General features: G+C 43.5%; 2 protein-coding genes across 21 annotated transcripts in view; one reads left to right on the plus strand and one right to left on the minus strand.

The window, feature by feature from the left end:
• Nucleotides 1-26,653, plus strand: part of BCL2L11 (BCL2 like 11) — a 107,471-nt gene that overhangs the window by 56,743 nt on the left and 24,075 nt on the right. For 2 of the 7 annotated variants that reach the window (XM_082217974.1, XM_082217973.1), the window contains exon 2: nt 16,369-16,778. In XM_082217974.1, coding sequence (XP_082074100.1) covers nt 16,369-16,778 — 410 coding nt within the window. The other 5 variants (XM_082217976.1, XM_082217978.1, XM_082217975.1 and 2 more) reach the window with 5 other exon arrangements.
• Nucleotides 10,572-26,653, minus strand: part of LOC309529624 (uncharacterized protein) — a 304,631-nt gene continuing 288,549 nt past the window's right edge. For 4 of the 14 annotated variants that reach the window (XR_014218211.1, XR_014218213.1, XR_014218214.1 and 1 more), the window contains one exon: nt 23,615-25,543. The gene's annotated coding sequence lies outside the window, so the exon portion shown is untranslated. Of the gene's footprint in view, nt 10,686-10,806; nt 10,899-11,425; nt 25,544-26,653 lie in introns of those variants that run through there. The other 10 variants (XR_014218207.1, XR_014218208.1, XR_014218209.1 and 7 more) reach the window with 6 other exon arrangements.

Genomic DNA, 26,653 nt, shown 5'->3' on the forward strand with positions numbered 1-26,653 from the left:
TGGCGCTCCTTTATCCAGTTTTTCATTCGGCAAATGATTTATGCAAGCTTAACTTTACACACTGTGAAGAACCCTATTGGTTTCAGAGGAGCTTACTCACAGCATGAGACATTAGCCGAACGCATAAATCATTGCAGAAGAGTGCTCTTTGAGGCCTATTTTCATTAGTATATATATTTTTGAACAGCAAATGCAAGGAATCGAAACTTGGAATTAGCAGCTAGTAAAACTTCCTTTCAAGGATCCAACTGCTTTGGTTAGGCATTACATGGCACTACCTTGTGTTTTTGTGTCACACTGTTAACATTCCTAGCACTGATGTGGTGCTATAATTTAGTGCTTTTAATTGGGCAAACATTGCCAGTCCAGACCATATTTCAGAAATATAGCATTAACAAAAATGTTCAACATCTGTGTTTTTATAGGAATGTTTACCTACCTTAGAGTCAGTGGTGGGAGACCAGAAAAGGGATAATAAGTCAGGATTTTTGTCAAGTTTCATGCGCCGGTCAACATTTGCACAGTAGTCCGCAGTGAGGTGTTGAAAAGCAAGTTGTTAACCGGTGATAAGAATTCCACATTTGTTGTTTTGTTAAACAATGGTCACCTTTCTTTACAGTTAATTTTATCACCATAGCCATATATTTGAATTTCAGCAAAAGTGTGGGGGGGGACTGTGTACCCCGAATGCTGTACCAACCAATTTACAATGAGATTAACATCTTGGTCCTTTAAATGCTTTTGCAGCAGTTGTGTAAATAGTGGCTTGTGCCTCTCCAGCTTACAGATGCATCTTTTTTTTATGGGCCTGGCTACTCATTTGCTTCTTCCCAACCTCAGGTTCTGATGTAGCCTGGCATTTAATGGTGAACAAATACAAGGGGACATAAAGTTGTTAAGTTTCCTTTTTGACTTGGTGCTTCTGTGTCTTTTAAGTCTGACACCCAGAAATCAAGCAGGTGTATCTTTTCCAGACATGCATATTTATATGTTGTTACAATAACATAACATAACATTATATTATATCACTGTATATGATATGATGATATGATATATTATTACTTTGTATAATCATAGAATCATATCATAGAATTGTAGAGTTGGAAGGGACCACAAAGAAGAGTTTGGAAGAAGAAGAGTTTGGATTTGATATCCCGCCATTCACTCCCTTTAAGGAGTCTCAAAGCGGCTGACATTCTTCTTTCCCTTCCTCCCCCACAACAAACACTCTGTGAGGTGAGTGGGGCTGAGAGACTTCAAAGAAGTGTGACTGGCCCAAGGTCACCCAGCAGCTGCATGTGGAGGAGTGGGGAAGCGAACCCGGTTCCCCAGATTACGAGACTACTGCTCTTAACCACTACACCACACTGGCATTCTCTGTGGCAGTCCCTAATTTGTTGAATTCCCTCCCCAAAGGAATATGTCTGGCACCTTCATTGTTCAGCTGTTACATATTGTCCATTGTTATGCTGAAGATGCACCTCTTTACCCCATGCTTTGATGCTTGCTCTATCTATCTATCTATCTATCTATCTATCTATCTATCATCTATCTATCTATAGAAGACATTCTAGTTGTGACGGTAACTTGTTTGAAATTTTTTAATGCTGTTGTTGTAACCTACTCTGGGACATTCTGGTGACAACAACAATTTACCACCTTTTTGCTTTGCCTTGCAACTTTAGACATTATTGATTATTACTTAATATATACTCATGTACAGGCTGCCTGACAATACAAGAAGACTAGTCCCTGCCTCAAGGAACTTACAATCTAAAATTCAATACAGGTGAAAGAAACAACAGAGGAAGAGGAAAATTTATCCTGAAAAACTTTCACCAGCCACTGTTGATTTAATAGTCTCTCAAACAACAACTGTTGTCATATTTTAGGGTTTATTAATGTTGTGTGTGTCCTACTATTTTTTCTAGAAAGTTTTTTTTAAAAAACTTTTAATTTGTATGTCACTTTGGGCACACTGATAAAGGAAAAGTGAGTCCTAAATCATAGAAATAAATGTACCGTATTTTTCGCTCTATAACACGCAGATTTTTTCTCCTGAAAAAGAAGGGGAAATGTCTGTGCGTGTTATGGAGCGAATGTGTGGTCCCTGGAGCCGAAAAATCGGACAAAAATCAAATCGGGCTTCAGATTGCTGAAACGGAACAAAGAGCAGGGAAAGCCCCTCCCCTCCAGGCAAGAAGAGGAAGTGGCAGCTTTCCTGCATTCTGCCTCAGGGTCTTACTGCCCACCCGCTCTGTTTCCTTGCTGTGTTTGCTGAAACGGAACAAAGAGCAGGGAAAGCCCCTCCCCTCCAGGCAAGAAGAGAGGAAAGCAGAGCGTCCGTCCTTCTATCCTCTCCCTGCTCCGGAGGGAACAATGTTTGTGAAGGGAAGAGAGATTACAGGTTCGGCTTAAAATTCTGATTTGACTTCCTGCTTTTTGTTTTTGGGGACACACAGCATTCAAATATGCTTTCTTCAATTTAAAAGGATGAAATCCTTAAACAGTGTTTTGCCTGTAAATTCATGCGATCTGGAAGATTACAGTGTCTGTACCTCTTAAGGGATGGCAAAGCTTAGGTTTCGCTGCTAAATAGTTCTTAATGCAGTTAAAATGCTTTCTTCTGTCAAGGCAATTAAAAAAAATAAATATCAGGCAGCCGGAAAACATGCAGATGGGAGGGAGAGAGAGAGAGAGAGCGCTGGCTGGCTTGGGTGGGTGGGTGGGGGGACTTTTGCCTTCCTTTCCTCACGTTATAGCCCTCTCCTGCATTCTTAGCCTTCTGTGTTTTTCCTTCCCTCCCCACTTAAAATGTGGTTACAAAGCATGGATCCACATGGATCCTCAGGATCTTTGCATTGGGTCACCCCAAATTCACCATCAGAGCACACAGCATGTCCATGGCTACAGCCTGCCCCCCCAAAAAAAATCACGCACCCACTGTTGCCTGGGGCTGCAATGGTGCAAAAACGTGGTTACAAAGCATGGATCCACATGGATCCTCAGGATCTTTGCATTGGGTCAGCCAAAATTCACCATCAGAGCACATAGCATGTCCATGGCTACAGCCTGCCCACCAAAAATCATGCCTGGGGCTGCAATGGTGCAAAAAAGTGGTTACAGGGATTCTCAGGATTTTTGCATTGGGTCACCCCAAATTCACCATCAGATCACATGTCTGTGGCCACAGCATGAAGCACAAAAATGATACGTCCACTGTTTCATTCAGAATATTTTTTTTCTTGTTTTCCTCCTCTAAAAACGATGTGCGTGTTATGGTCAGGTGCGTGTTATAGAGCGAAAAATACGGTAAATACTTTTATGTACATTTCCCAGAAACCAATTCAGCTTATCTTTACAATGGCAGGGACAAATGAAATAAACCCAGTCTTTTCCTTAGTCTTATGTTAATTGGTTTCTCTCCTATTGTTGCAGCGGTGACAATGCTGAACTTTATCTGTAGGATCAGTCTCCAGAAGAAGAAGAAGAAGAAATTGCTGATGGGTCTGTTTACTTGAATACAAGGATTGATGCAGTCCCAGGAGGCACCAAAATAATGCTGCAAATGGAGCAGAGCTTGTGTAGCTGATACCTTGGAGGCCTGTTGTAATAAATGCCCAGCTCTCTTGGGAATCAGGGAAGACAAAGCAGCATGCAGCATAGGCATCTGTGTGTGAATTTTCTCAGTGTACCTAGAGTCCATTGCAGTCATGTGAGCTTTGTTCGCTGGCCCTTTTCTCTTTTCAGTTGTCAATATTAGCACCAGAAGTGACTTCTGACTTCATGGGAACCAGGAGGGGGAGAGGGGTGAGTCATTGCTCTTTTAAGCCACATAAGCGCTCTCTCATGGCATGGCTTTTAAAAGCAACACAAAGAATTGGATCTATATGGGTTCATCCCAGCCAGATGCTGAATTCCTTATGGGAGAAGCTGACCGTGCTCCATTCTCACACAAATCAATGAATGAGCCTCACCATGGGATGCAGAATCCGAGCTCTCCCCTGCCCAACACACACAAAATAACCACTCACTTGGTACATGACAAAAACAACCATGCAAAAAATAATGATGATGATGTTATACTTCGGTACTTTCTGAAATCTGCAAATGACAAAACAGCCCTTGCAAAAATCCAGCAGAGAAAACATAGCACAGAGGAGGCAATTATTGCAATGTCTATTTCTTAAAATAAATGTGGTCTGTAGAAAGGTGTCAGCAAAAGTATGTGCATTTTTGGAAAGAGAGAAAGGCACTTTTAAAAGTGCAAGGTCCTGCAGCTTTAGAAGCACGGGTATCCTGCCAGGAAAAAAACAACCCCCAAGGTGCCAGTGGAGAGCCAGTGTGGTGTAGTGGTTAGAGCGCTGGGAGACCAGTGTTCAAATTTCCACTTGACTACAATGCTCACTGGGTGATCTTGGGCCACTCACTGTCTCTTGGCCTAACCGACCTCATGGGGTTGTTGTTGTGGGGGGGGGGGTTTAACATGAAGAAAAGAGCCATGTACCCCACCTTGAGACCCTTGGAGGAGAGGTGGGAAATGAAGGGAAATTAAGCACTTGAAAAAGTAACTGATGCGAGCGCAATCCTATGCATTACTTACTCAAAAGTTGTAAGTGCCATTGGATGGGATCAACTAACTAATCCCACTAGCAAAAGACTTCACAAGGACTTACCTGCGATTCCTGTATTGCGGGGGCTGGACTCGATGACCATCGGGGTCCCTTCCAGCTCCACAATTCTGTGATTTTATTACTTTTGCAAGCACAACACTTCTTCAGATATCTGAAGTGTGCATGCACACGAAAGCTCATACCAAGAACTAATTTAGTTGGTCTTTAAGGTGCTACTGGAAGGATTTTTTTTATTTTGACTATGGCAGACCAACACGGCTACCTATCTGTATCTAGGATTTTAGCCTTACTGTGTATATCTGCTGTCAATGGCAAGAACAGGGGTGGCAGAGATTCTCATCACCACCACCACTCAGTTCCAAATACTGAAGCCGACCTGCACATCGGTGGAAACTCACTTCAACACTCTGTAGCTGAGTATCCTCCAGCACACTTGAGTGCAGCAGATGAGTTCGGAGATTGTAGGGCAAGTCATGCGGCACACCCAGTTCCAACACCTCACTGTTGCTCATCCGTATCTTCTGCCTGAGGGCAGATGCCTCACTCTGCCAGTCATGGGGAAAGCCCTGTTTCATCAGATGTACTTGATGTTCTCCTGAAAAGCAACACAGGTTACCTCAATACACAATAATAATAATAATAATAATAAATTTTATTTATACCCCACCTTACCCAGCCAAGACCGGGCTCAGGGTGGCTAACACCAGGTATAAAAACAATTGATTAAAATACAACTTAAAAACAAGGTTAAAATACAACATTAAAATGTAGCCTCATTTCAGTAGAAACTCAAATCAAAAACTTTTTGGGGATGAAAACATCAAAACTTCACCAAGGCCAACTATCCAGACTAGTCCAATGTGGGCCAGAAAAAAGCCAGGAAAGTCCCCAAATATGAGTTCCATCACAGAAGGAGAAAGGAAAAAGGAAAAAGGGGGAGGGGATCAAGTTGATTCCAAGCCAAAGGCCAGGCGGAACAACTCTGTCTTACAAGCCCTGCGGAAAGAAATCAGATCCTGCAGGGCCCTGTTCTCATGAGACAGAGCGTTCCACCAGGCCAGAGCCAGTGTTGAAAAGGCCCTGGCTCTGGTTCACAAGAGAAGAAAAGCCAGCAAGAATAGAATGTAGTCCTCAAATCAGCTTGATATATTAACACGGCAGCTTAAGAACTCAAAAGAAAGATATCATTAATAATATTCATAGGCTTCTCCTTGCCCCAGTTCCCAAACAGCGGGAAACCCCAGGAGTTACACAACTGGGTTTCGTTTCCTTTGGATAGTGTGGCCATTTACACAGTGCCACAAAAGAGAACAATGATTTGCATCGAATTTGCTAGTGTATAGGTATAGATGCAGATTTAGAAGCAATTGCTATAATTTAAATAGAGATACATCTCAACGTAGTGGGGGAAACTGAACAAGCGACCAGGCCCCTGTTATTTTCTTACAGTTCTTTATCTTAAGGCAATACTTGAATTTCAAGTGATGACCCCTTCAGATAGAGCAGTATTTCCTAAACTTGGGTCTCCAGCTGTTTTTGGACTACAACTCCCATCATCCCTAGCTAGCAGGACCAGCTAGTGGTCAGGGATGATGGGAATTGTAGTCCCAAAACAGCGGGAGACCCAAGTTTGGGAAACATTGAGACAGGGAATTGCCTTCTGGCAACCTTTAAAGAAATAAATAATAAACATGCATAGGATTATCCTGAAAAGCACTGAATGTGGGGCATAGGTTTCTCCTGTGCCACATTATACATTTTTGAAGGGTCAAAAGGGGCTTTGTTTCTGGTTGAGTGCAATAGTGCTGCCTAGTGGCATCCTAGAAAGCAGAATGAAAGCAGTTATGACAGGTTTTTGGAGAAACATAAGCAAGCAATCCAGTGTGACTCAGGATTGTTGGGAACAAATGCTTACTAATGAGTCTGTAGCAACTCCCAATTGGGGATTTTACAGAGGAAGAAGGTTTGAAGGGGATTTCAGCTTTCTCATCTTTCTCAGTCGGACTCATAGAGACCCCCCCCCCTTTTCATCTTAATTCCTGCAATACTGAAAACATTTATCCTACTTGTTCCTCAAATCCTAAAGACCTGAAACTGAAAGAAATGGCAAAATCTGAGTGAACACAGATCAGATTGAAAGGCTATTTTCTCATCAGAGAGGATGTGTTCCAAATTGAGATAAATTCGTCTACTGGCATCTTGGAATATTGTAACAAATCAGCTAGGAAAACTGGAAACATAATTTAGCCCATTTCACATTTTAGTAGCAAACGTCATTCATGGGAAGACAAGATTCAGAGCAATGTTCCAATTATATATTCAATTGAAATTGCAAAAAAAATCCCAGTGTATTTTGTTGTTTTTAAATTGGGGTGTATGGGGTGTTAGGGGGATGGGTAGTATCTTTGATGAGGGTCCCCCACACTCTCATCTATGGCTCCTAGAAGCTGTTAGCATGCAACAGCAGTCGCACCGGAGGAACAGCTTTGATTGGCTTGTTAAACCAGGTGAGGGTAGCTGATGGATCTCAAACCCTTGGTAAGTTAGGGGATTCCTCTGCATGTGAAGACAGACTCTGGCAGACTGAGCAGACAAGATCAATACTGGGTCCAACTGTCAAGAAGGTGGTTTCTACACGAGCTGTAGAGGGAAATGAGGAGCAGATAGGGCTCGTCAACCTGGGAAGGTAGCCCATGTAGATGGAAAACTCTGATCCTAAACCTCCCGTGCCTTATAGCTAAACTCATTTGTGAAAAAGGCTCCAGGAATAAACCCCAAGGAGCAATCCATACCCACTGCCTTGCGGAACATCTTCAGGAAAAGAAAAGGCTAAGGCAGGGGTAGGCAACCTAAGGCCTGTGGGCCACAAGTGCGGCCCATGTGGGCCATTTAACTAGCCCACGAGCTGCCCCCCAAACTGAGCTGACTGCTTGGTGAGTCCCTGCGAGCTGTACTAAACCGGTGCAGTGTGGCACGGGGACTCACTTCCATGGCGCCAGAAATTGCGTCTGTGCATGCGCAGATGCCGAAAATTGTGTCTGCGCAGACGCAGACAACGGAAATCGCATCTGTGCAGATGCCAGAAATCACAGGCATGCACACTCACACGCGTGCACAATCCGGCCGACAGAGGGATCTCCGCTGGAGTGAACCGGCCAAGACAAGGTAAACCTTGCTGACCCCTGTGCTAAGGAGTAAACCTTGATTACATCTGAAGTGGAGTCCCTAAGGTGGTTGGATGGCACCTACTACTGCAGCCAAGCTGGTGCAAAATGTATAGCGTTGCTTTCCTTTGGACCACATCAGCAAGGCTGAAAGGAGGCCCAGGACCTCCATATACACTGCCCAGATTTGCACCTCAGAGAAGTCATTTTGGTGCTGAAAATGCAACAAACTTTTACATATCTCACAATAGCTAGGGGTATAGATGCTAGTGGAAATAATATTTCAAGTTCTGAACATCAGATGGGGAAATGACTGCCATTTTGTTTTCCATAAATGTCATCTTAGCCCACATGCCTGCACCTCTAGAATTCATATTGAGTCCCCCTTCCACAGCCACTGCTCAGCTCTAGTAGCAAAGAGTTGCAGCGTACAATTCCACATGCCTGAAAAGTGGTCGCCAGGTCTATTCCTGTTGTAGTTTGTACATTAACTTTGATACAGGTTGTGTTTGAAAAGCAAATAGCATTATTTACTCTCATACTGTCTCATTCTGAAGAAGGACATGGGTTATGTACTGTTCCCCAACTCTTCATATAGTGGAATACCTTCCTCACTTTCCCCCACTCTACAAGGACCATATTTGGCAAAGTGATGTGTGGCATGATAACTCAGGATTTCTCCTTCACTCTGTTTTCTAGACAGTATGTAGGCCTGCTCTCTAAGGTGGACAGTAGCTCCCTAGGAAAGGACAGAATGGGCTTTACCAGAGTGAACATAAGAAGCATAGATTCTGGATCAGACCAAAAATCTATTTAGTTCCGCATTCTGTTATTACAGTGGCCAACAACCGTCATAGCCCTCAATTTCTGTTCCCCAATTACTGGTATTACTAGAGGCATACTAGTGATATTCACATTCACAAAAGTTAAGGAGTATGGTTGGTATCCGTCTGCCTTGGGAGGCAAAGGAGGAGTGCACCTTTGCAGGTGAGGTCAAACCATTAGAATTACAGCGCCTGCTGTGGCTGTAGAGACCGATACGGGAAAGACATGTTTTGTTGCAGCTGGGGCCGATGAAGGCGCTCTCTGAAAATGTGTTCTAAATCCTGCTTTATATCCTAAGGCAAGTATAGCTCTGCTGAAACGAGTTTAAGAACAAATATAGCCTCAGCCTTCAACCAGCTAAACCTCTAAACTATAGGCCATTCAAATTAGATACAAATTACTATTATATTATTATAAATTATTTCTGTTTTATATATATATATAGAGAGAGAGAGAGTGAGTTGTTATTCATATTATTATTAGGTAGCAGCATCATTTGTGGAAACTGCATCCAGTATGTCTTGTTAGTGCAGTATTTAGTGTGTACAACATCTATTATACTCGAGATGATGCTCTATCTTGGTTTTAAACATTTTCAACTTAAATATTTTGTTAAAGATTAACAGATTTCTTCAGAAGTCGGTTGGAAACATTATGGTTTTTTTGAAAAGTTGTCCATTTACTAATAAAGGAATCTCTGTGTCTTATCCTTTCATGAACCAGTTGTTTGCTTCTGGTTACGGCATGATACATGTTCAAATTATGGAACAGATTGTAGATAGGTGAAGGGAGATCATCAAGGTGGGTGGTAGGTGACTAGAGGTAGGTGACTGCCATGTAGCATAGTGAGAAGAACAAACAGTAAGATTATAGAGAGCATTGTCAGCGGAATTGATTTCAAGACGAGAGGACTTTTTCCCCCAGTGAGTGTGAAGCAAGGGATGGAATTAACAGAAATGTGTCTGGTTAGAATCATACGGGTATCAGTGGCATGCACGATGTGGGTGGATCTCAAGGGACCATCTGCCTGAGCCATGTTCTAGAAGTCATCAGTTTAATCAGGACCGCAAAAGCTGATTCTGAAGCCAAAAAACCTATTCAGAAATATCACATGGTATGGTCTTCACATGACTATTGTGAATAAGCAATCACACTTGACTGCCCCCACTACTTGGGAAAAATATCACTGCCTATAGAAAATCTGTTCAGTCTGAAGAGTTGATGGTATATAGTTAATGACAAATTGGGTATGATACCAAATGTGGGTTAAAGTGGCTATGTTTATTTGATGACCTGTTTTTTTGGAGGGGTGCCATGTTTGTCGTCCCCCCCTTTCCCTCTGTCTTCTATGATTTGGGTTATATGCAGGTGTTTTACCCAATGGGTTGCTTTTCTTTTTTTGATGGGGTGGTGGCTCCGAGCATCACCAGTTTTTCTTCTGGGAAATGGGTATTTGGCCGAGAATATGGATTTCCAAAATGGTTGGGGATCTCTGCCTTTATCCAACACATTGCCTTCAGATGCGGCGGAGGTTGCTCCCCCATCCCTAGTGTTGAAAGGAGAGCAAACGGGGCCTGTTTGCTCAGCTTTTGTAAAGAAATGGAAGCGGTGGGCCATCTTGTCACTTGCCTCAAGCAGAAAAAATGTCAGGCCAGCAACAAAATCCGGAGGGCCACAAGCCAATCCCGGCACTTGTCAGCTCTGTTAAAAACCATTGTCTTGGAGTCTGAGCATCTTCCAGATGTTTTTGCCAAACCTCCTTCTTGCTTCTGGCTTCTGAACATCTCACACCCCCTTCTGTTTCAAATTAAGCAGTCCAGAATAACTACCACCCACTCTGGTTTCATACTCAAGCTTGCCTTCGCATCTGAGCCTTCCTTCCCCTAAAACAGATTATGTGCGCTTTGGGAGGAGAGAGTTAAGAATACAAAATAAAATAAATAAATAAAATAAAAAATAAAAGCGCCTGACGGCAGACGGAACGGCGTTTCTGTTTGCTTTTGAAAGAGAAACTTCACCCCTGTTAAAGGCACCTTAACGAGTCGCGCTTTGCCACGGTCTCCTCTTGGCTGTAGGCAGTGGCGTAGCGTGGGGATGCAGGGGGGGGCCGGCCGCACCGGGCGCAACATCCACGGGTTAGGGGGCGAAAATTACTGGCCTTGCCCCGGGTGCTGACAACCCACGCTACGCCACTGGCTGTAGGAGGCGAAAGGGCCGCGGCGAAACTCTGCTTGGTTTCGAAATCAGCGAACTGCTTCTCGTTCGCGCCGACTGCCTGAGGGAAAGAAAGAAAGAAAGAAAGAAAGAAAGAAAGAAAGAAAGAAAGAAAGATCCGCCGCCGCCGCCGCCACCCTGCGTGGAGCCGGCGCGCGGGGTTGTTGTGCAAGAGTTTCCCGCTAACTTCCACCAACTTCCTCCCGAGCCTGGCAGTGGACAAAGTTGTTGTCATCGACGCAACGCCGGCTTCTTATCAGTTATGCATGATGCCGGCTGCCTTAAATATATATTTCTATATCGATATATCTCCGGCCTCCCTCAGGCGCGCGGGCGGCTCCGCCCTCAGGTGATTGGCGCCAGAAGAAGCCTCCCGCGCAGGAGCGAGAGCGGGAGGCCGACCTGGCAGCCCCAAGGCGCCTTCTTCCTCCCTTCAGACGCGCGCGGCGTGGGCAGGCAGCAGCCGCAGGCAAGTGGCGGGGAGTCCCGGCGGCGCCCAAAGGCCGGCTTCGGGTCTTCTCCTTAACCGCAGTCTTGGGAGAATGCCGGAGGAGGAGGAGGAGGAGAAGGGCCGCCCGGCAGCCTTACCTCGTCCCGTCCCTCTCCCGCATTTCTGCACGGTCTCCCGGTCGCCTCACGCCGGGCCGGGCCGGCGGGCCGTTTAGAAATAAGGCCGGGCGTGAGGAAAACGCACCTCGAGAAATTGGTGCTGTTTAAAAACGGGCAGAGGCCGGTGACGCCGAGGCGAGCGGCGCCGGGAGATATTGGAAAATAATAATAATAATAATAATAATAATAATAATAATAATAATAATAATAATAATAATAATAAAGTATTTAACAGTGTGGCAAGCTATAAAAGGGGCGGGGAGGAAGAAAGGTGAAGAAAAGGTGAGAGAAAGGAGCGTTCCTGAAGTAAGGATGGGTCGTGGTTTTTGAGGTGTGGAAAAGACGGGTGGTGTGGTTATTTATTCAAAGGCATTTGCACTTCTTTAAGCCGGCCTTGGGGTGGAAATGGTGGTGGTGGGTGGGAACAAAGTATTTCATTTATTACTGTATTTTTAATATTGTATTTGAATTTTTCAGTGCTGGGGAGGAAGAAGGATTTAAGAGGGTTGTGACATACTGAGTGGAGAGTGACGGAAGTGAAAGGGCCAGGCAGTTAAAGAAAGACAAGAAACTTTATATTTGGTCCTAATGGGAAGAGGACCCTATTGGTGACACATGTGTGCAAGTTTGGAACAGGCTCTATGGTGGTGGCCAGCTGGATTTAGGACCATGTTGGTGTGCAAGGCTGTGGAAAGTTCCTTCCAGGGCAAGGTATGAGGGCACATGTCCAGTTTAGTTTCTTGATGGAAAGAGTGAAGGATATAAATGTACTAAATAAGAACCATGGACTCCCTTCTCTACATAAATTAGAGCATCGGCTTCCTTCTCTCTACTTTAGAACCTTAATCTGGTATTAATTATATCCACTTGTTATATAATTTGGTACGGTATATTACCCACTCCCTGCCCAGCATCATCACTGCACACACAATCATTTTTTCCACTTTTTTGCTCTTGCACAACTGTCTCCTGTGCTACTTCATCTCTAGCCCCAGTCCTCTTAGGTGCTTACAACCTTACTATTTATTTTTTTAATAATCTGACTTTTTTAAAAAAACCCAATCTAAATGAACCTTGGTTGTTGTTTTTTAAAGGCCTGCGTTATAATCTGTTGAGGGCACCAGAACTTAATAGTATCCCATAGCAGATCAGCACTGTGATTGTTTGGACAGGCAGCTAGCCAAGGATAGGTAGGCCAGTAAAAAAAGAAAGAAAAAGGGCCTGTTACCAATTAAGGCATGCAAAACTTGGTTGCATTGTCACTGCTGCTGGTGCTTCCAGTTTGTGAAACAAGTGTAGGGTGTCATTTTTATATTAAACATTTCTATCCCTGCCCACTTGTCTTCCTAGAACCTTAAAGCAACACCATCTTGCAAGGCAGGTTGGCCTGAGAATTAGTGACTCACCTGAGACAAGTCAAGGTTTATAACTAAGAGTCAAATCAGGATTTCTCAAACTCAAAACTGAACAATGCTTTTTTTACACATTTTTTGCAAGGTTCTGGTTGATTTGAGCTATGGATAGGGGGTTACTTTGTGGAGGAATGGGAATGTGAATATTAGAACTCAAATTTGAGTCTTTGGAAGCATTTGTTGTAGTACAAGGGCTGAAGAAGGCATGATGACTGCTTGGAGACAGTGTTTTGTGCGAATTTTGTGGTGAGGACAGGACGTTGTGGGAGCAGATCTGCAGTGCTGTGTGTACTTCATATTGTGTGCACGGAGAATGAGGTGACTAACATACTGAGGGACTTTACATGTAGAGGAGAAGGCATTTTGGAGGGAGAAATGAAGCATGTGCTACACTTGTAGCTTAAATGGGTTGGGCAGGGGCAAAAGTAGGCTTTATTTCACCTAGGTCAAAGACTCAGTTTGGCCCCCAACATGCACATTTGCATACACACTACACAGGCTGGGAGCTTCAATGTGCCCCTCTGAAGGCTTCACCCAGGCAAAAAACATGCCCCCCCCCCCGCTAGAGCTCTGGGTTGGGAGAGGAAATTGACAATTTATGGAGGCCAGGTGAACCTGAGGATGAGGATGCTAGCTATAGAGGGAATGAAAAGGAACATTCTGTAGGGTCTTCTGTGGGTTTGATAGGTATTCCATTTTAACTGGAAGTTTTTGGGTGGGGAAGAGACTGGTTGACTGCTGTGGTTGCAAGAGGGCCTGTTTGCAGAAATGAGTGGATTGCTGACTGAATGGGGAGAAAGTGCGTGTCCGGATAGGTCTGTTAATAATAAAGAATTTGTGGTGAGAATAGTGTGTGTCTGTGTGATGCTGGGGGTAAATTTTGTGTGTGTGAGAGAGAGAGAGAGAGAGAGAGAGAACTGCGGGTATAGGGTGATATATAAATTTAATAAATAATAACAATATATAATACACCAATTCATTAAGTGTGAGGATCTGGTAAGGGTGTCAGCTGTAAGGATGAATGGGGTGTGGGTGAGACAGTGTGTAATTTGTCGTGGGGGGTGGAAAGGAAAAATAGGGAAAAGGCTGGTGAAATGCCATTGCATGCCGTGAACGAGAGGAGCCTGCGCTTGGATTGGTAACAGATTCTTTGTCAAACCAGTGATCTGAGGGTGAGAGAACTGGGCGTGGATACTCCGGTTAAGGGAGTAAATAGCCTCTGGGTGTAGGTTTGTAGGGATGCTAACCAGAAGCAGGGCGGAGTCCAGTCTTCTGGGTGAAGCTCGGGCGAGGTGGGGGCAGCCTCTCGATGCATCCGTGGCTTTGCATCTGACGAAGCTTAAGCTTTCTTCCTCGAAAAACTGGTGCCGCGGTAAATGCGTCGCCAGGTTTTCTCGTGTGTGCGCGCGCGCGTGTTCCTTCCACATTCTTTGTAGGGTTCTCCCCACCCCCGCTGTTTAAAAACAAAAGTGGAAAGTGGGTCGTCAGGCCAGGGCGTAAGAGCGGCTGCTGCTGCTCCTTGCAGCAGAACTACGTCTCGATCGTCACCACCACCACCAGTGCCGCGGCGGCGGCTCCAGGAAGCTCCTGAGGACATGCGAGAAGGGAGGGAGGCGACGAGTGGGAGCGAGGGAGGCGGGCCGTGGCGCAGAGCAGGGTTGTGGCAGGCTGTGCGCGCGCGCCCGCGCCTCTCCCTCCCGCTCTCTGGCCGAGTTTGTAAACACAACCCTCGCGCTGAGGTGGGCGGAGCGCGACCGCCCTGCCGCTCCGGATTGGCCTCGAATCCTCGGCGAATGTTTTTACAGTGGCGACTGGGCGGGCGCCTAGCCCTGTGTTTGGAGAAGCGGTCAGAGCGCGGCAGTGCCCTCCTGGCTGGCTGTGTTTTGTGCGTGCGGCGGGAGCAGCAGCTGCAGCGGCGGAGAGCTTGTTCTCCCGGCGCGCGCTCGGCGTGTGTATATGTTTGTGCGCGTCGCCCTCTTCGCCTCTGCCTTCGCGGAGGAGGAGCGGGGTCAGCCTAGGGGAAGTTTCGGGTTTGCCTCGGGATGACTCAGACGCCATAAAGCGTAAGTAGCGGCCGGGGGATGGGTGCGTTTGCGAGTGTGTGTGTGTGTGGGATGGGCTTGTGGGCCGGGGTCTCTCGGTGTGCGTGCCTGTGTCTCCACCCCTTCTTCTTATCCCCTCCCCCTTTGTGTGTGTGCCCGTCTCTGGGTCTGTTATTCTCCTGCCTTGAGCTCGCTCTCCCTTTGTTGGGTTTCATAGCGGGAAGGGATTTGTCCTCCACGTTCCCGGTCGGGCTGCCGCCCGGTGTCGTTTCCCAGCGAGCACTCTTCAGACCGCGGAGAAGCGACTTGAGCTTGCAGTTGAATTTATTTTCAAGTCACAGCGCGGGTGTTGCCCCCACCTCCCTCTCTCCTGCTCCCCTCCCCCCAAAGCTCCTTCCCTGGCTTTGCCTTTGCATGGCTATTTTCCCCACTACTCCCCACTTTTTTGTTCCGTGCTTGTGATGGTTTTTCCAACTTTTTGTATGCGTGTCTTTAAATTGACATTTTTCTTCAACCTGTTGTTGGTTGCGTCTCAATCGGGCAACGATGGAGCGCTTAGTCAAGTCACGCTAGACATTTTGGAAAGAAAGTAAATAAAGGTGAGTTGGAGCGGGTGGTGGTGTCTCCTCTTTTCTCCCTGCCGGAGTGACCGACTGTGGTTCGTTTCTTGCTGTTCCCTTTTGCCATCGACCGAAACAAAATGTAAATAAGAGTCGCCGTGGCGTCTCGAAAGGTTTCGAAGTGAAACGTTTCCTTGCGTCTTTTTCTTAGCCGTATAGCAGAGAGAAGGATTTGGTGGTGGCGAACCAGCCGTAGAAAGGATGAGGGGAGGGGAGGAGTGAACGGAGGAGCACTTTGCAGTGTACAAACGCTATTGTTGTGACGCACTTTTACAACTGATTGCTCTTGCCAAACCTTCCAGACTTGCTGTGATCAGCATATTCAGTAGAACAATGGAGAGAGAGCCTGGCCGACTTCCCTGTCCTGCACAATCACGGCATCGACTGCTCACTTAACATTTCAACACTGTATCTGATCCTCCTGTCTAATGACTTGGAGAGGATTGGTGATCCAAGTTAATATTCCTTTTTCTTTCTTTTCTTAGCCAGTTGAACCACCTCCCCCCTCCCCCACTATCAAACTTGGAATGCTTGCTCAGCTGGCTAGCAAGTTTTGTCTTCAAACTTTTGTTGTACTTGTTTTTCTTTTCACCAGGAGAAGCTTTTTTTGTGAATGATGTTGGACTGGATAATACAGGTTGACATCTTCAACAGTGCTCACTTTTATTTTTAATTCTGGCATGCTGGTTAATTTGTACATGAAAAGGGGATGGAAAACACACAGTGGTTTGTATTTGTATTGTATTTCTTAATGACTGCACTGCAATTCCACCACTATTAACCTAGTCTTGGGTGAACATTATGTGTAATTTCAGTTGCCTTTCTCTTTTTCTCCTCTTATTTTCCAGGGGGAGAACACAAATAAAAGGCCCAATGGCAAAACAATCTTCTGATTTAACTTCTGAGTGCGGTAGAGAGGGTGGACAATTGCAGCCTGCTGAAAGGCCAGCTCAGCATCTTCGGCCTGGGGCCCCTACCTCCTTACAAACTGTGTACCAAGGTAATCATTCGGGCGAGCGGGACACTTCATCACCCAGTAGCCCTCAGGGACCACTGGCACCACCCTCCAGCCCCAGTCCGTTTGCTACCAGATCCCCGTTGTTCATATTTGTAAGAAGATCCCCACTGCTGTCCAGATCCTCCAGTGGGTATTTCTCTTTTGACACCGACAGGAGTCCTGCACCTATGAGTTGCGACAAGGCTACACAGACTCCGAGTCCCCCGTGTCAAGCCTTCAGTCATTATCTAAGCGCAATGGGTAAGCTAGACCATGGTAAGAAACATTTCCACTTGTGTTCTGAATTCAGCCTGCCAGTGAAGCTTGCATTTTTGTGTGTGCGTTTGGCCTTATATGAACTCTGAAAGGGGGTCAGTTAGTGCAGTGTAGTGGTTGAGAGACTGAACTGTGAGCCATGAGGTTCACTAGCTAGGATCTTTCCTTTGCCATGAACTCACTAGGTAGTCTTTTGCAAATTACATAAGCACACAAGAATAGCCATGCTGGGTCAGACCAGTTGCCTATCTGGCATGCTGTTACCCACAGTGGCCAACCAAATGCCTGTTGAAGCCCAGAATCAGGACAGATGAAATAGCAGTCTCTCCACTTGTGCTCTCCAGTAGCTGGGACTGAGAGGCATGCTATCTGTGGTATAGGGATAATATAACAGTGTGGTTTGACAAATTTACTGAGGCAATTGTATGTAAAATGTTTGGAGAACTCTGAAGTGTTAAATAAATGCTAGGGATTACACACACCCTGTATATGCTATAGGAATAGTACGCCAAGTAGTCAAAAAGAAACTGCTTTTCCGGGATATTTTCCAGTAAATCAGGAAGTTACTGTATATTAAGCGACAGTCCTGTAATTTCAGTGAGGCTACTCTGGAAGAAGTAAGGGCCAAGCTGCACATGATGCTAAATGTGCCACTTGTAACATGAATGTTTTTACAATACTAAACAACTATGGAGTAGGGGTGATCAGGATTGGCACTGTGGTTTGCTGGAAGGGAGTTGAACAGTTTCCTCTGGCACAGTCCCGATGAGTGTTGCTCCTGTCTGCTTAGTATTGATCCTGGAAGTAAAGCTTTCATTGATGCTAATGGAAACTTTTTTACTGGAGCAAATAGTAGTGGGGTGGGGAGACTTTCACTGGACTGCAGTAGTGGTGGAAATGCTCCCTCCAGCACATCCTCATCTGCCCCCGCCCCTCCACCGCACCTCTTAGTCACTGTTTTAAAAACATACAGAAAACTGAAAATGACATGCTTAGTGTCCTATGTAACTTGGTCCTAAGTTGAAGATTGTCATCAAAACATCTAACCTGCTGCCTATGCTTTTTTCAGCCATTGCTTAGAAGCGCAGGAAGGTAGCATCTGCATGTCAGTCATCACCCTCCACAAGGCACTAGACATTTTTCAGGAATACACAAGCAGTGGCACTCTTGACTGGAAGCTACACCAGCTTCCATCCATGGTGGCCATCTGCCATCTTAACTTATCCAAAATGCAATTCCTCCGCCTATAGATCAGTGGAATCTTTTGGTGTCCCATGTGGATTACAGATCTGTGAAATTATAATGCCATAAACCTATGTGCCAGGGCGTTGCATTTTGCATGACTTAAAATGATAGACAGTCACCATGGATGGGACCCAAGTTTGGCTCCTGTTCAAAGGTAGCACTACTACTCACTGCTGAAAAGCATCTGGGAGAGGGCCATGAATGGTGATGCAAATGGCTTGGACCAGTGAGGGGCCACTGGGACCTGTTCTGGCCAATTGCTGGTGCCAGGCATGCAGTGACTGGAATTGGCTTCTCACTGCATATCTGGTTTTCAGGTGTTCAAAAGGTTAGATTACCTGTAAATTGCAAGATTTGGAATAAGTGAATACTGAAAAGTGCAGGCGATTGGTATTGGCAGCCCCATGTCTAACCAAGTCTAAAATTAAGAGACTGCAGTGTTCACTATGAAACAAACTTGAACCCTCACACTGATGATGGGCTGCTTCAGATGTAATGTTTAGACGTCGTTTAGTGTTCCTTGAACAAGCCTAGGTGAGTTTCAAGCCTTTGTGGTCCCCTCCTCCCCCCTCTGACACAACTGTGAAGAGGAGTTTGGAAGCTTTCATTTCCATTTGAGATGAACCGCAGGCTGGCTTGCCATGTCACCTAAACCTGAAAAACTTGTTAATATTAACTATGGTTTGCTGGAACAAGCCAAATTCAAACCATCCATTTCAGATACTGTGGTATGAACCTCTTGCAATGACAGGGAGTTGGGCTAGGTTACCTTTGATGCCCCTTTCAATTATGGTTGAAATTAACATCAGTTTAGGGTTCAGATGTAATGCTAGCTGGTTAACCTACAATGGAAGTAAAAAAACTGCTGTCCTTGCAGCATACAATAGCTTATCCTCACGGTTTTGTGTTAAATGTGCAAATTCTCCCAGTGGGATGTACAGATCACTTAAAGCAAGGATGGGTGACCCTCCAGTTGGAGGGTCTTCAGCATGACCAAATGGTCTGGGATGATGGGAGTTGGAGTGGAGCAGCATCTGGCAGGCCCCCGGTTACCCATGTCTGTCTGACTTAGATGAGGGAAGGGGCAGGGGGCCGCAGAAGCTGTTAAGTCCATCCTGTGCAATATGCTTCAGCATGGTGGGTTTCTTCTTTTTTTGAGTGCTGAGGTAGCTTGGGAGGGGGGAGAAACAAATGCTCCTTTTTAATGATACTTTTTGTGGTCTAATTTTGTGTTGTACATCATTGAACCAGTGATTATCAAAAGCTTGAAGCACAGACATGCTCTTAAGTTAGTATACTGCCAAGTGCGTATGTACCTTTTAAAATGGTTTAGCTCAATATTGCAGGCATGTTTATCTTCCCATTTTTACCATGGAAACTGAAGGCACTTCCTGAAACTTCCACCAATCAGAATCTAGAAGGGAGAAAAATCCCTTGTTTGCTATAGCCTCTTACTGCTTTGATATTTTAAAACGTATTGGAGCTTAATTTTCCGGCTTAGCTGGAAATGTAGAGCATTCAACACACTTGGGAAAATACCTATGCAGCCTATTGATTAGGTGATAAGGTGATGACATTAATAAAGGTGGTGGATTCTCCTTTATTGAAGGTTTTTAAGCAGAGGTTGCATGGTCATCTGTCGTGGAGGTTTTAGTTGAGATACTTGCATTGTAGGGGATTGGAGTATGTGATCCTTGAAGTCCAGTTCTACGATAAAGCAGAATTTGTGTGCAATCTGCTTGTAACTTGTTTTATAAAATTGCTGCTGAACGGTACAGAATAGTTGTTACCATTTCTGCACAACATAAGAGGCTTTGTTGCCTTTTTACAGTTGTATGATGGTAGAAATTCAACAGAGGAACAATGCTTCTTTCCCTAGTTTGGAGATCAAGTGGTGGGGGAGAGCTGACTTGTTTAATCTCCATCCGTAGCTGTTTAAATACTGTACAGAGAAGCTGCAGGGTTGGGTGGGGAGAGGTGGTAAGCCTAGGAAAGAATGAAGTTAAAATGTGAAAAGGGACTTTGTACACTATTGGAAGGCAAGCATGTAAATAAACATTGCTTGTAGCAGCATATCTCTGGTGTTTATTTTAAGGAATTTATATACTGTTTTTCATCCGAACTTCACAAAACATTTTTACATAAAAGCATAAAGGATAAAGCATCAACTAAAACTATACAATAGAACAGCAAAGCGATGCTGTTATGGAGAACTTTTTTGAAAGCTAGATCTCTCCTCCTTTAAGGGCAGTGTGGTTCCTGAGTAGCCCAGCAGTGGCAATTTGAAGAGAGGGAGCCCACCTTGTTTGGAACATTGGGAGGGTAGATGGCATTATTGTTTAAGTAAACAGTTTTACCAGAAATGGGTGCTACTCTGGACGACTTATTTATTTAGATTTTATTTCTATATATATTGAGGAACCAGGGAATGTGACTACAAGTGATGAAAATGTCAAAACATTAGTTTTATAATATATGGATTACCTGCTTAACCTCTCCTCCTAAATGGCAACCCAGCCCAAAAGTCTGAACATTTTTGTGGCAGATGGAGAGGAGGATTTAACAGCCTCCTGAAGGAAAAGAATTCCAGAGTCCTGGAGCAGCTACCCAGAGATGCCACCTGGTATTCCTGGTGACTTGGCTGATATTTGATCACTACACAGATGTGTTCAGCTTATGTATCAGTGGTATTGTAGCACAATCCTGCACATGTTGCACAGACCTAAGGAGCCAATGGAATGTATACCTCTGCTAGTATAAATGGGATTGCTGCTTGAATCTTGTCCTGAGCAAAAGAGTTTATAGTTCCTGCATTCCTTTTTGCATGCAACAGAGTTATGCTGCTGCTGCTGCTATTGTTCTGATGCATTAGCCACAGTCCTTCATTGGTAAGTGAAGACTACCAAGGGAGATTAAGTTCTTCTTTGGTGCCGCTTCTGCCTCCTTCACATGTACAGTGTTACCTCGGGTTATATACGCTTCAGGATATATACGCTTCAGGTTACAGACTCCGCTAACCCAGAAATAGTACCTTGGGTTAAGAACTTTGCTTCAGGATGAGAACAGAAATTGTGCTCCGGCGGCGCAGCGGCAGTGGGAGGCCCATTAGCTAAAGTGGTGCTTCAGGTTAAGAACAGTTTCAGGTTAAGAACAGACCTCCAGAACGAATTAAGTTCTTAACCCGAGGTACCACTGTACTTAGAATAGAGTAGGAGGCAAGAATATGCCCAGTCTCCTATGCACATCAAAAGGCTATGATCCCAACTGCCTGTGGTGAGTGTGCTTGGAGTTGCTAGATCTACCTTCCTTCTGCAACTTCTATAAGGTCTATCCATCTGGAACCTTGTATCATGCTGCAAGTCATACATTTGTCTCCCCGCCACCTTACCTTCCTTTTTCCTTCTTGCTGTGGGCATGAATGTGAGCTGCTAGCTGAACCATTTGTATGTATTTGTGAAGGTGTGGCAGAGTCACTTACCAGTTTCTTAGCAATATGTGATCTGTAGCTAAGATGTGCAAACTGGCCATGACTTGGTGGCTTCAGGTATCCAAATTTTGTTTTATAAAGTGGGAAAGCAGGTGGCCTTGAAAGTGTAGTGTGACAGACCTTCATTTCAGATGGAGGTAGTGCACATTTTGGTTATTCTCAGATTTTTCCTGTCTGCAGCTAGATATCTTTTTGTAAGTAGTGCTGCTTTGACAATAAGGGTTGCTCCTTATTGTTGTTTGCCATATATGCATGACAGATCATGCAGAATGAAACATTCAGAATTCACTAGGCAAGCTAGCAGCACACCTGCTACGGCAAGAAATCTGGGTTCTGAAGCTTAATCCTATGGCCTTTTATGATGACCGTATGCATAGCAGAGATTTCACTTTGTATATGGTTTCTTCTCTTCACTACTAGCTTGTGAAGGTTTTTCTTTTTGTAGCTTCAGGCAAAGTTTACATCTCAGTTTACAGTGATGAAGGGGAGGGGAAATTTCTGTGTTGTGCAGTTTATGTAACCACTTCCCTTTCTTCATATTCCAGGTGAAAGTTGATTTTAAGTTTTACTTGTTTTCAGTAGAAGTCAATTTGTTTATATGTCAATTTTAAAAAGTATAGTATTTGTGAAAAGGAGACAAAACTGCATGTTAAACATTCCGTTTGAACAGTAAACTTAGATATAGGCCATTGCAGTACAAATTATGTACACAGTGGTTACAAATGCGCAAAGCATTTTTATGGATCTTATTCACTGTTTTTTTGGTATTAGTTACATTGCCCTGAAATAAAAAAGGGTGACGGGTGGAATAAAAAATGGGTTAAAACAAATAGTAAAATGCCCTCTAAGGCCCTTTCAGATTTATTTATTTATTTATTTATTTATTTATTTATTTATTTATTTATTTTTGCAAGTTTCACAAGCTCACCAGAAGTTTGGTTTGGACAGAATATGCAATCTTCAAAGATCTTTAGATTGCTATGAGATATTGTTGTTTATCCTAAATTATACTCCCATATATAGCATTTCCTTTGTGTTTGAGAAAGGAAAAAAATCTTGCTCTTTAATTCTTTTAGAAAGTCATGAAATGGACACCATTCCAAACATAATCTCATCCTCCTAGAAATTGACTTAAAACTAAGTCAACTAAAGATTCTTTCGAGCACAGCTTAGTACAGATTGAGAGCTGCTATTCTGTGAACAGAAGGGCTCATTTCATTTCTGAAATTCATTCTATTCCAGCAGGCTTCCCAAAGGATGAAGTGGTGATGGCAGGTGATTTTCAACTATATCCACTTGCCCTCAGTGGTTTCCCACACTGGTCTGGATGGTACCCCCAGACGGCTACAATTTTTTTTTTTGGGGGGGGGCTACAAGAGGAAGGAGAAATTATTGAGAGTCATCTCTCCTGTTCTGCCTATAGAAGAGTCCAATTAGTGGAGTTCTGCTCTTGGCAACTCTGGATTCAACCCATTATATAGTTGAAGTTCTCTGGAACCACAGCAGCTAAGGCCTTGATTGTGTAGATCAGGCATCCCCAAACTCAGCCCTCCAGATGTTTTGGGACTACAACTCACATCATCCCTAGCTAACAGGACCAGTAGTCAGGGATGATGGGAATTGTAGTACCAAAAACCTCTGGAGGGCCAATTTTGGGGGTGCCTGGTGTAGCTACTACATTTTAGGGTAAAAGTTCTGTGTCATAACTGAGTGGATTCTGAGATTAATACCTTTTAGCTCTCTTTTAGGGAGGGCAGAAGTATGAATGACTCATGCATCCTCTTTTTGGAGTTCTGGTGTAACATTTGAAGAAGGAAGGTGCACACCTGGTGTCCACATCTCACCAGGGGAAGAGATGTTTGTTTGTTTTGTTTGTTTTCTGTTTCTTTTCTTTTCGGATAACATACTTCAGGCTTCTAATATCTGAATTACATTTGGGTGGTATCTTCAGAAATGTGATTTATTTAGATTAGAATCCATGAGAAGGTAACTCAAACCCAACATACAACTTTCAGTATGATACTGCTCTTGTTGTATCTTAAATTCTATTTTATTTGTCCTTGATGTGATGATCCTTTTGTTTAGACCACATCAGATTGCCAGTGTAGATTGCCAGTGTGCATGCTTCTTCATATCAGTTATAGACTTGGTTTCATTGTTCTCAGCGCCTGTTTTTTTTCTCTGGAGCAATTTCTTCTTTGTGTGGAGGCATAGTTATGTGAGCTACTCTCTACCTTCAACCTTAAGTCAAACAGGCTAGACACAGCTGTATCACTTTAGTGAGAAGCAAGGTATTAATGGCTACAGCAGCATGGACAGCCCTTTAGGTAGTGTTTTTTATTATAACAAACAAATAAAATTTTATCCTGCTTTTGTCCTGGATTGGGATTCATGGTGCCTTACAAATAAAAATACAAAACACAGATAAAATAGAAAAGTGATAAACAGAAAATACAATCATTTTAAAGCATTTCGTCACTAATAATATTCAAACAATATAAAAACAAATCTTATAAAAATAAGAATATTGACAACAATATGAACACCACAGCACCAGACCTTTCTTTAAAAACAGTCATTCCCTAAAGGTCTGTTGGAATAAAAAGGTCTTCATGTGCCGGTGGAAAGACAACAAGGAAGGAACCAGTCTTAACATCTCTAGGAAGAGATTTCTGAAGTCTGGGAGCAGCCACCAAGAAGGCTCTTCAAAAAAATCTAATGATGGGCATTCATATTGTATAAGCAAGCTGATTTCTTTTTGTCTGCAGCATGTACATGCGGGTGTTCTTACATATAATTTTTTCTACTGGGTGTTTATTTTTATATAAAAATTAATTTAAATAAATAGTGGGTGAATCGACAGTGTCGTAATTTGCTTGCATGAGTTACACATTCTGTTACTCCTTTGAAATCTTGGGTGCTAGTCAACTAATTTTACTCTAGAGTAGGCCTATTGAAATGAATGAGCATTACTAAATTAGGCTCATTAATTTCAGCCTGAGTAAAACATAGTTGAATACCATCCCTATTGTCTTCAGATTTAAACTTGTAGCATGATATTGTCCAAAGGTGCTTTAGTTTTTCCTCCCCTTTACAGTATATTTTAAAACTCTTCTTAAAGGTAAAGGCCTTTAAGAGGCTAAGGAAGTGCTCCTGCTCCTGCTGTGTGCTTCCATGATGGGGCTGGAAATAACCCTTGACATGGGGGCAGCAATTGGATTGCAGCCAGCATTAGTCATGCTCTGAGTAGACCCTTTGAAATGAATAGTCATTACTAACTTCAGTGCACTATTTTCAGTGGGTCTACACTGAGCATTACTGACTTTGAAAAAAAAACCCCATAATTAATATCTTTTGTACTGGAAACAACACTGCATGAGCATTGTAGCTTTTACCATTAAGTTTATTTTAAAGGTTAAAGCATCCTCAAGCTACCTTCCGTTATTGTAAGCTTACTAGGACACCCACCCCATCCATCCCACACATGCAGACTTTGCAGGTGCAGAAAACAATGTAACTCATAATCTTGGTTGGAATTACTTTAATATTTTGTATGTTGGATCAAAGTCAGATATTGCTATATAGGAGGTTTGAACATAGTAGATTTGACATATGAACCGACTAATTGTGAGTTTCGGCAGCATCTCTAATAAATGTGTATTTTTCACTGTTCCAATAAAGGAACTTCAGCTGCTTTTAATGGAATGCAGCTTGCATCAAATATAGTTGTTGCAGTGTTTTCCTTTCCCACTCCTGGGATGCTGCTGCTACACTTCCTGGAGTTCACTAGAGGTCCTTCTGACTCCAGTCCAACATGTGCTGGCAGCTGGAAACAGCCAACGTTTTGCTTTTGCTCCACAGGCAGCTAAATGACCTCTCAGCCAACTCTCCTGCTATTTCTTGCTCATTCTGCGCTATTCTGTGGAGAAAATCAGGGAGGAGATGGCGTGAGGCGGAAAGTGGGTTACTCCCTGCAAGTGGTTTGCTCAGCTTGCCTTAATATTCATCCATATTTAGCCTGCAAAGGAAAAAAATGCAATGTTTTTCTTACCTATTTTAAGACTTCCATATTCTAAAGAAAATTGAATGGTTTCTTAGTTGTGAATTTGGGATGGGATTGATATGCTTAGTGATGTGTTATTTGAAATATATGTCTCTATAGCTCTGGAAACAAATAATAATAGGTTGTGTCTGGGACTTGGTCTGTAATCGAATGTAGTGAAACTAGAAATCTTGCTGCAATTCTGGGTGCATACGGCTTAGAGTAATGAAGCACTTAGTTGAACTAGCTTTGTTGCTAGTGATATCTAACATTCTAAGTTCTTGCCTTGATGTGAGAACTTGCTTGTGTTAAAGTTGTGTGGGAGAATCTATAAAAAAGATGTGGGCATTTATGAAGGCTTGAATAGATTTTAATAAATCAGTGACGACTGGCATTTAAGCAAGTTTTCAATTTGACACATAGACTAAGACTAAGAAAAGAACCCTAAAGAAACGGGAGAAGAGAAAATAGTTTTCCCCCAAACAATATTGCTGAAGTGGTGGTGATATTGAGCCGCCTTACACTATCATTATTGTGCTTTAAGGTTGGTTTCAAGTAGCGTTTGCAGAGAAAAAGTCCTTTAGAACTTAACAAGAAATGTGAGTTGTTAGTTCCCGCAGCAGTTCGTGGCTGCTTCCAGAAGCCTCGGGATGTTGTTAAAAGTGTGAATCTAGAGCTGGACACCATTTATGAAGAGAAGTAAGTAATTTAAGGTAGCTGGATATATGCTGCAAAGTTTTTTTTTGACATTTTTTAAAAAATGCGGGTAGGGCTAACTTGGATTCATTATGTATCTGCAAAGATTGAGGAAAACTTTCTCAACTTTTTCTGAAGAAATGTATATTCACATCTTTGATACATCTGTGCTGGAATAGGGCAGTAAACATCTGTTTGTTGATAAAAAATACATATTTGACAGAATTCTGTTTACATTGTATAGTACAGCTTTGTATGGTATGAGGTTTTTTGGTATAGACTAGTTTCATATTGATACTGTGCTGTCAACCTCAACTGCACAGAAACTATGAGTCAGGCATGGTACGAAGATTTGTATATTTAGTTTCTGTGTTGCTAAAGGCACTCTTT

Source organism: Podarcis vaucheri (assembly GCF_965113315.1).
Source record: "Podarcis vaucheri genome assembly, chromosome: 3".
Classification (NCBI taxonomy): domain Eukaryota; kingdom Metazoa; phylum Chordata; class Lepidosauria; order Squamata; family Lacertidae; genus Podarcis; species Podarcis vaucheri.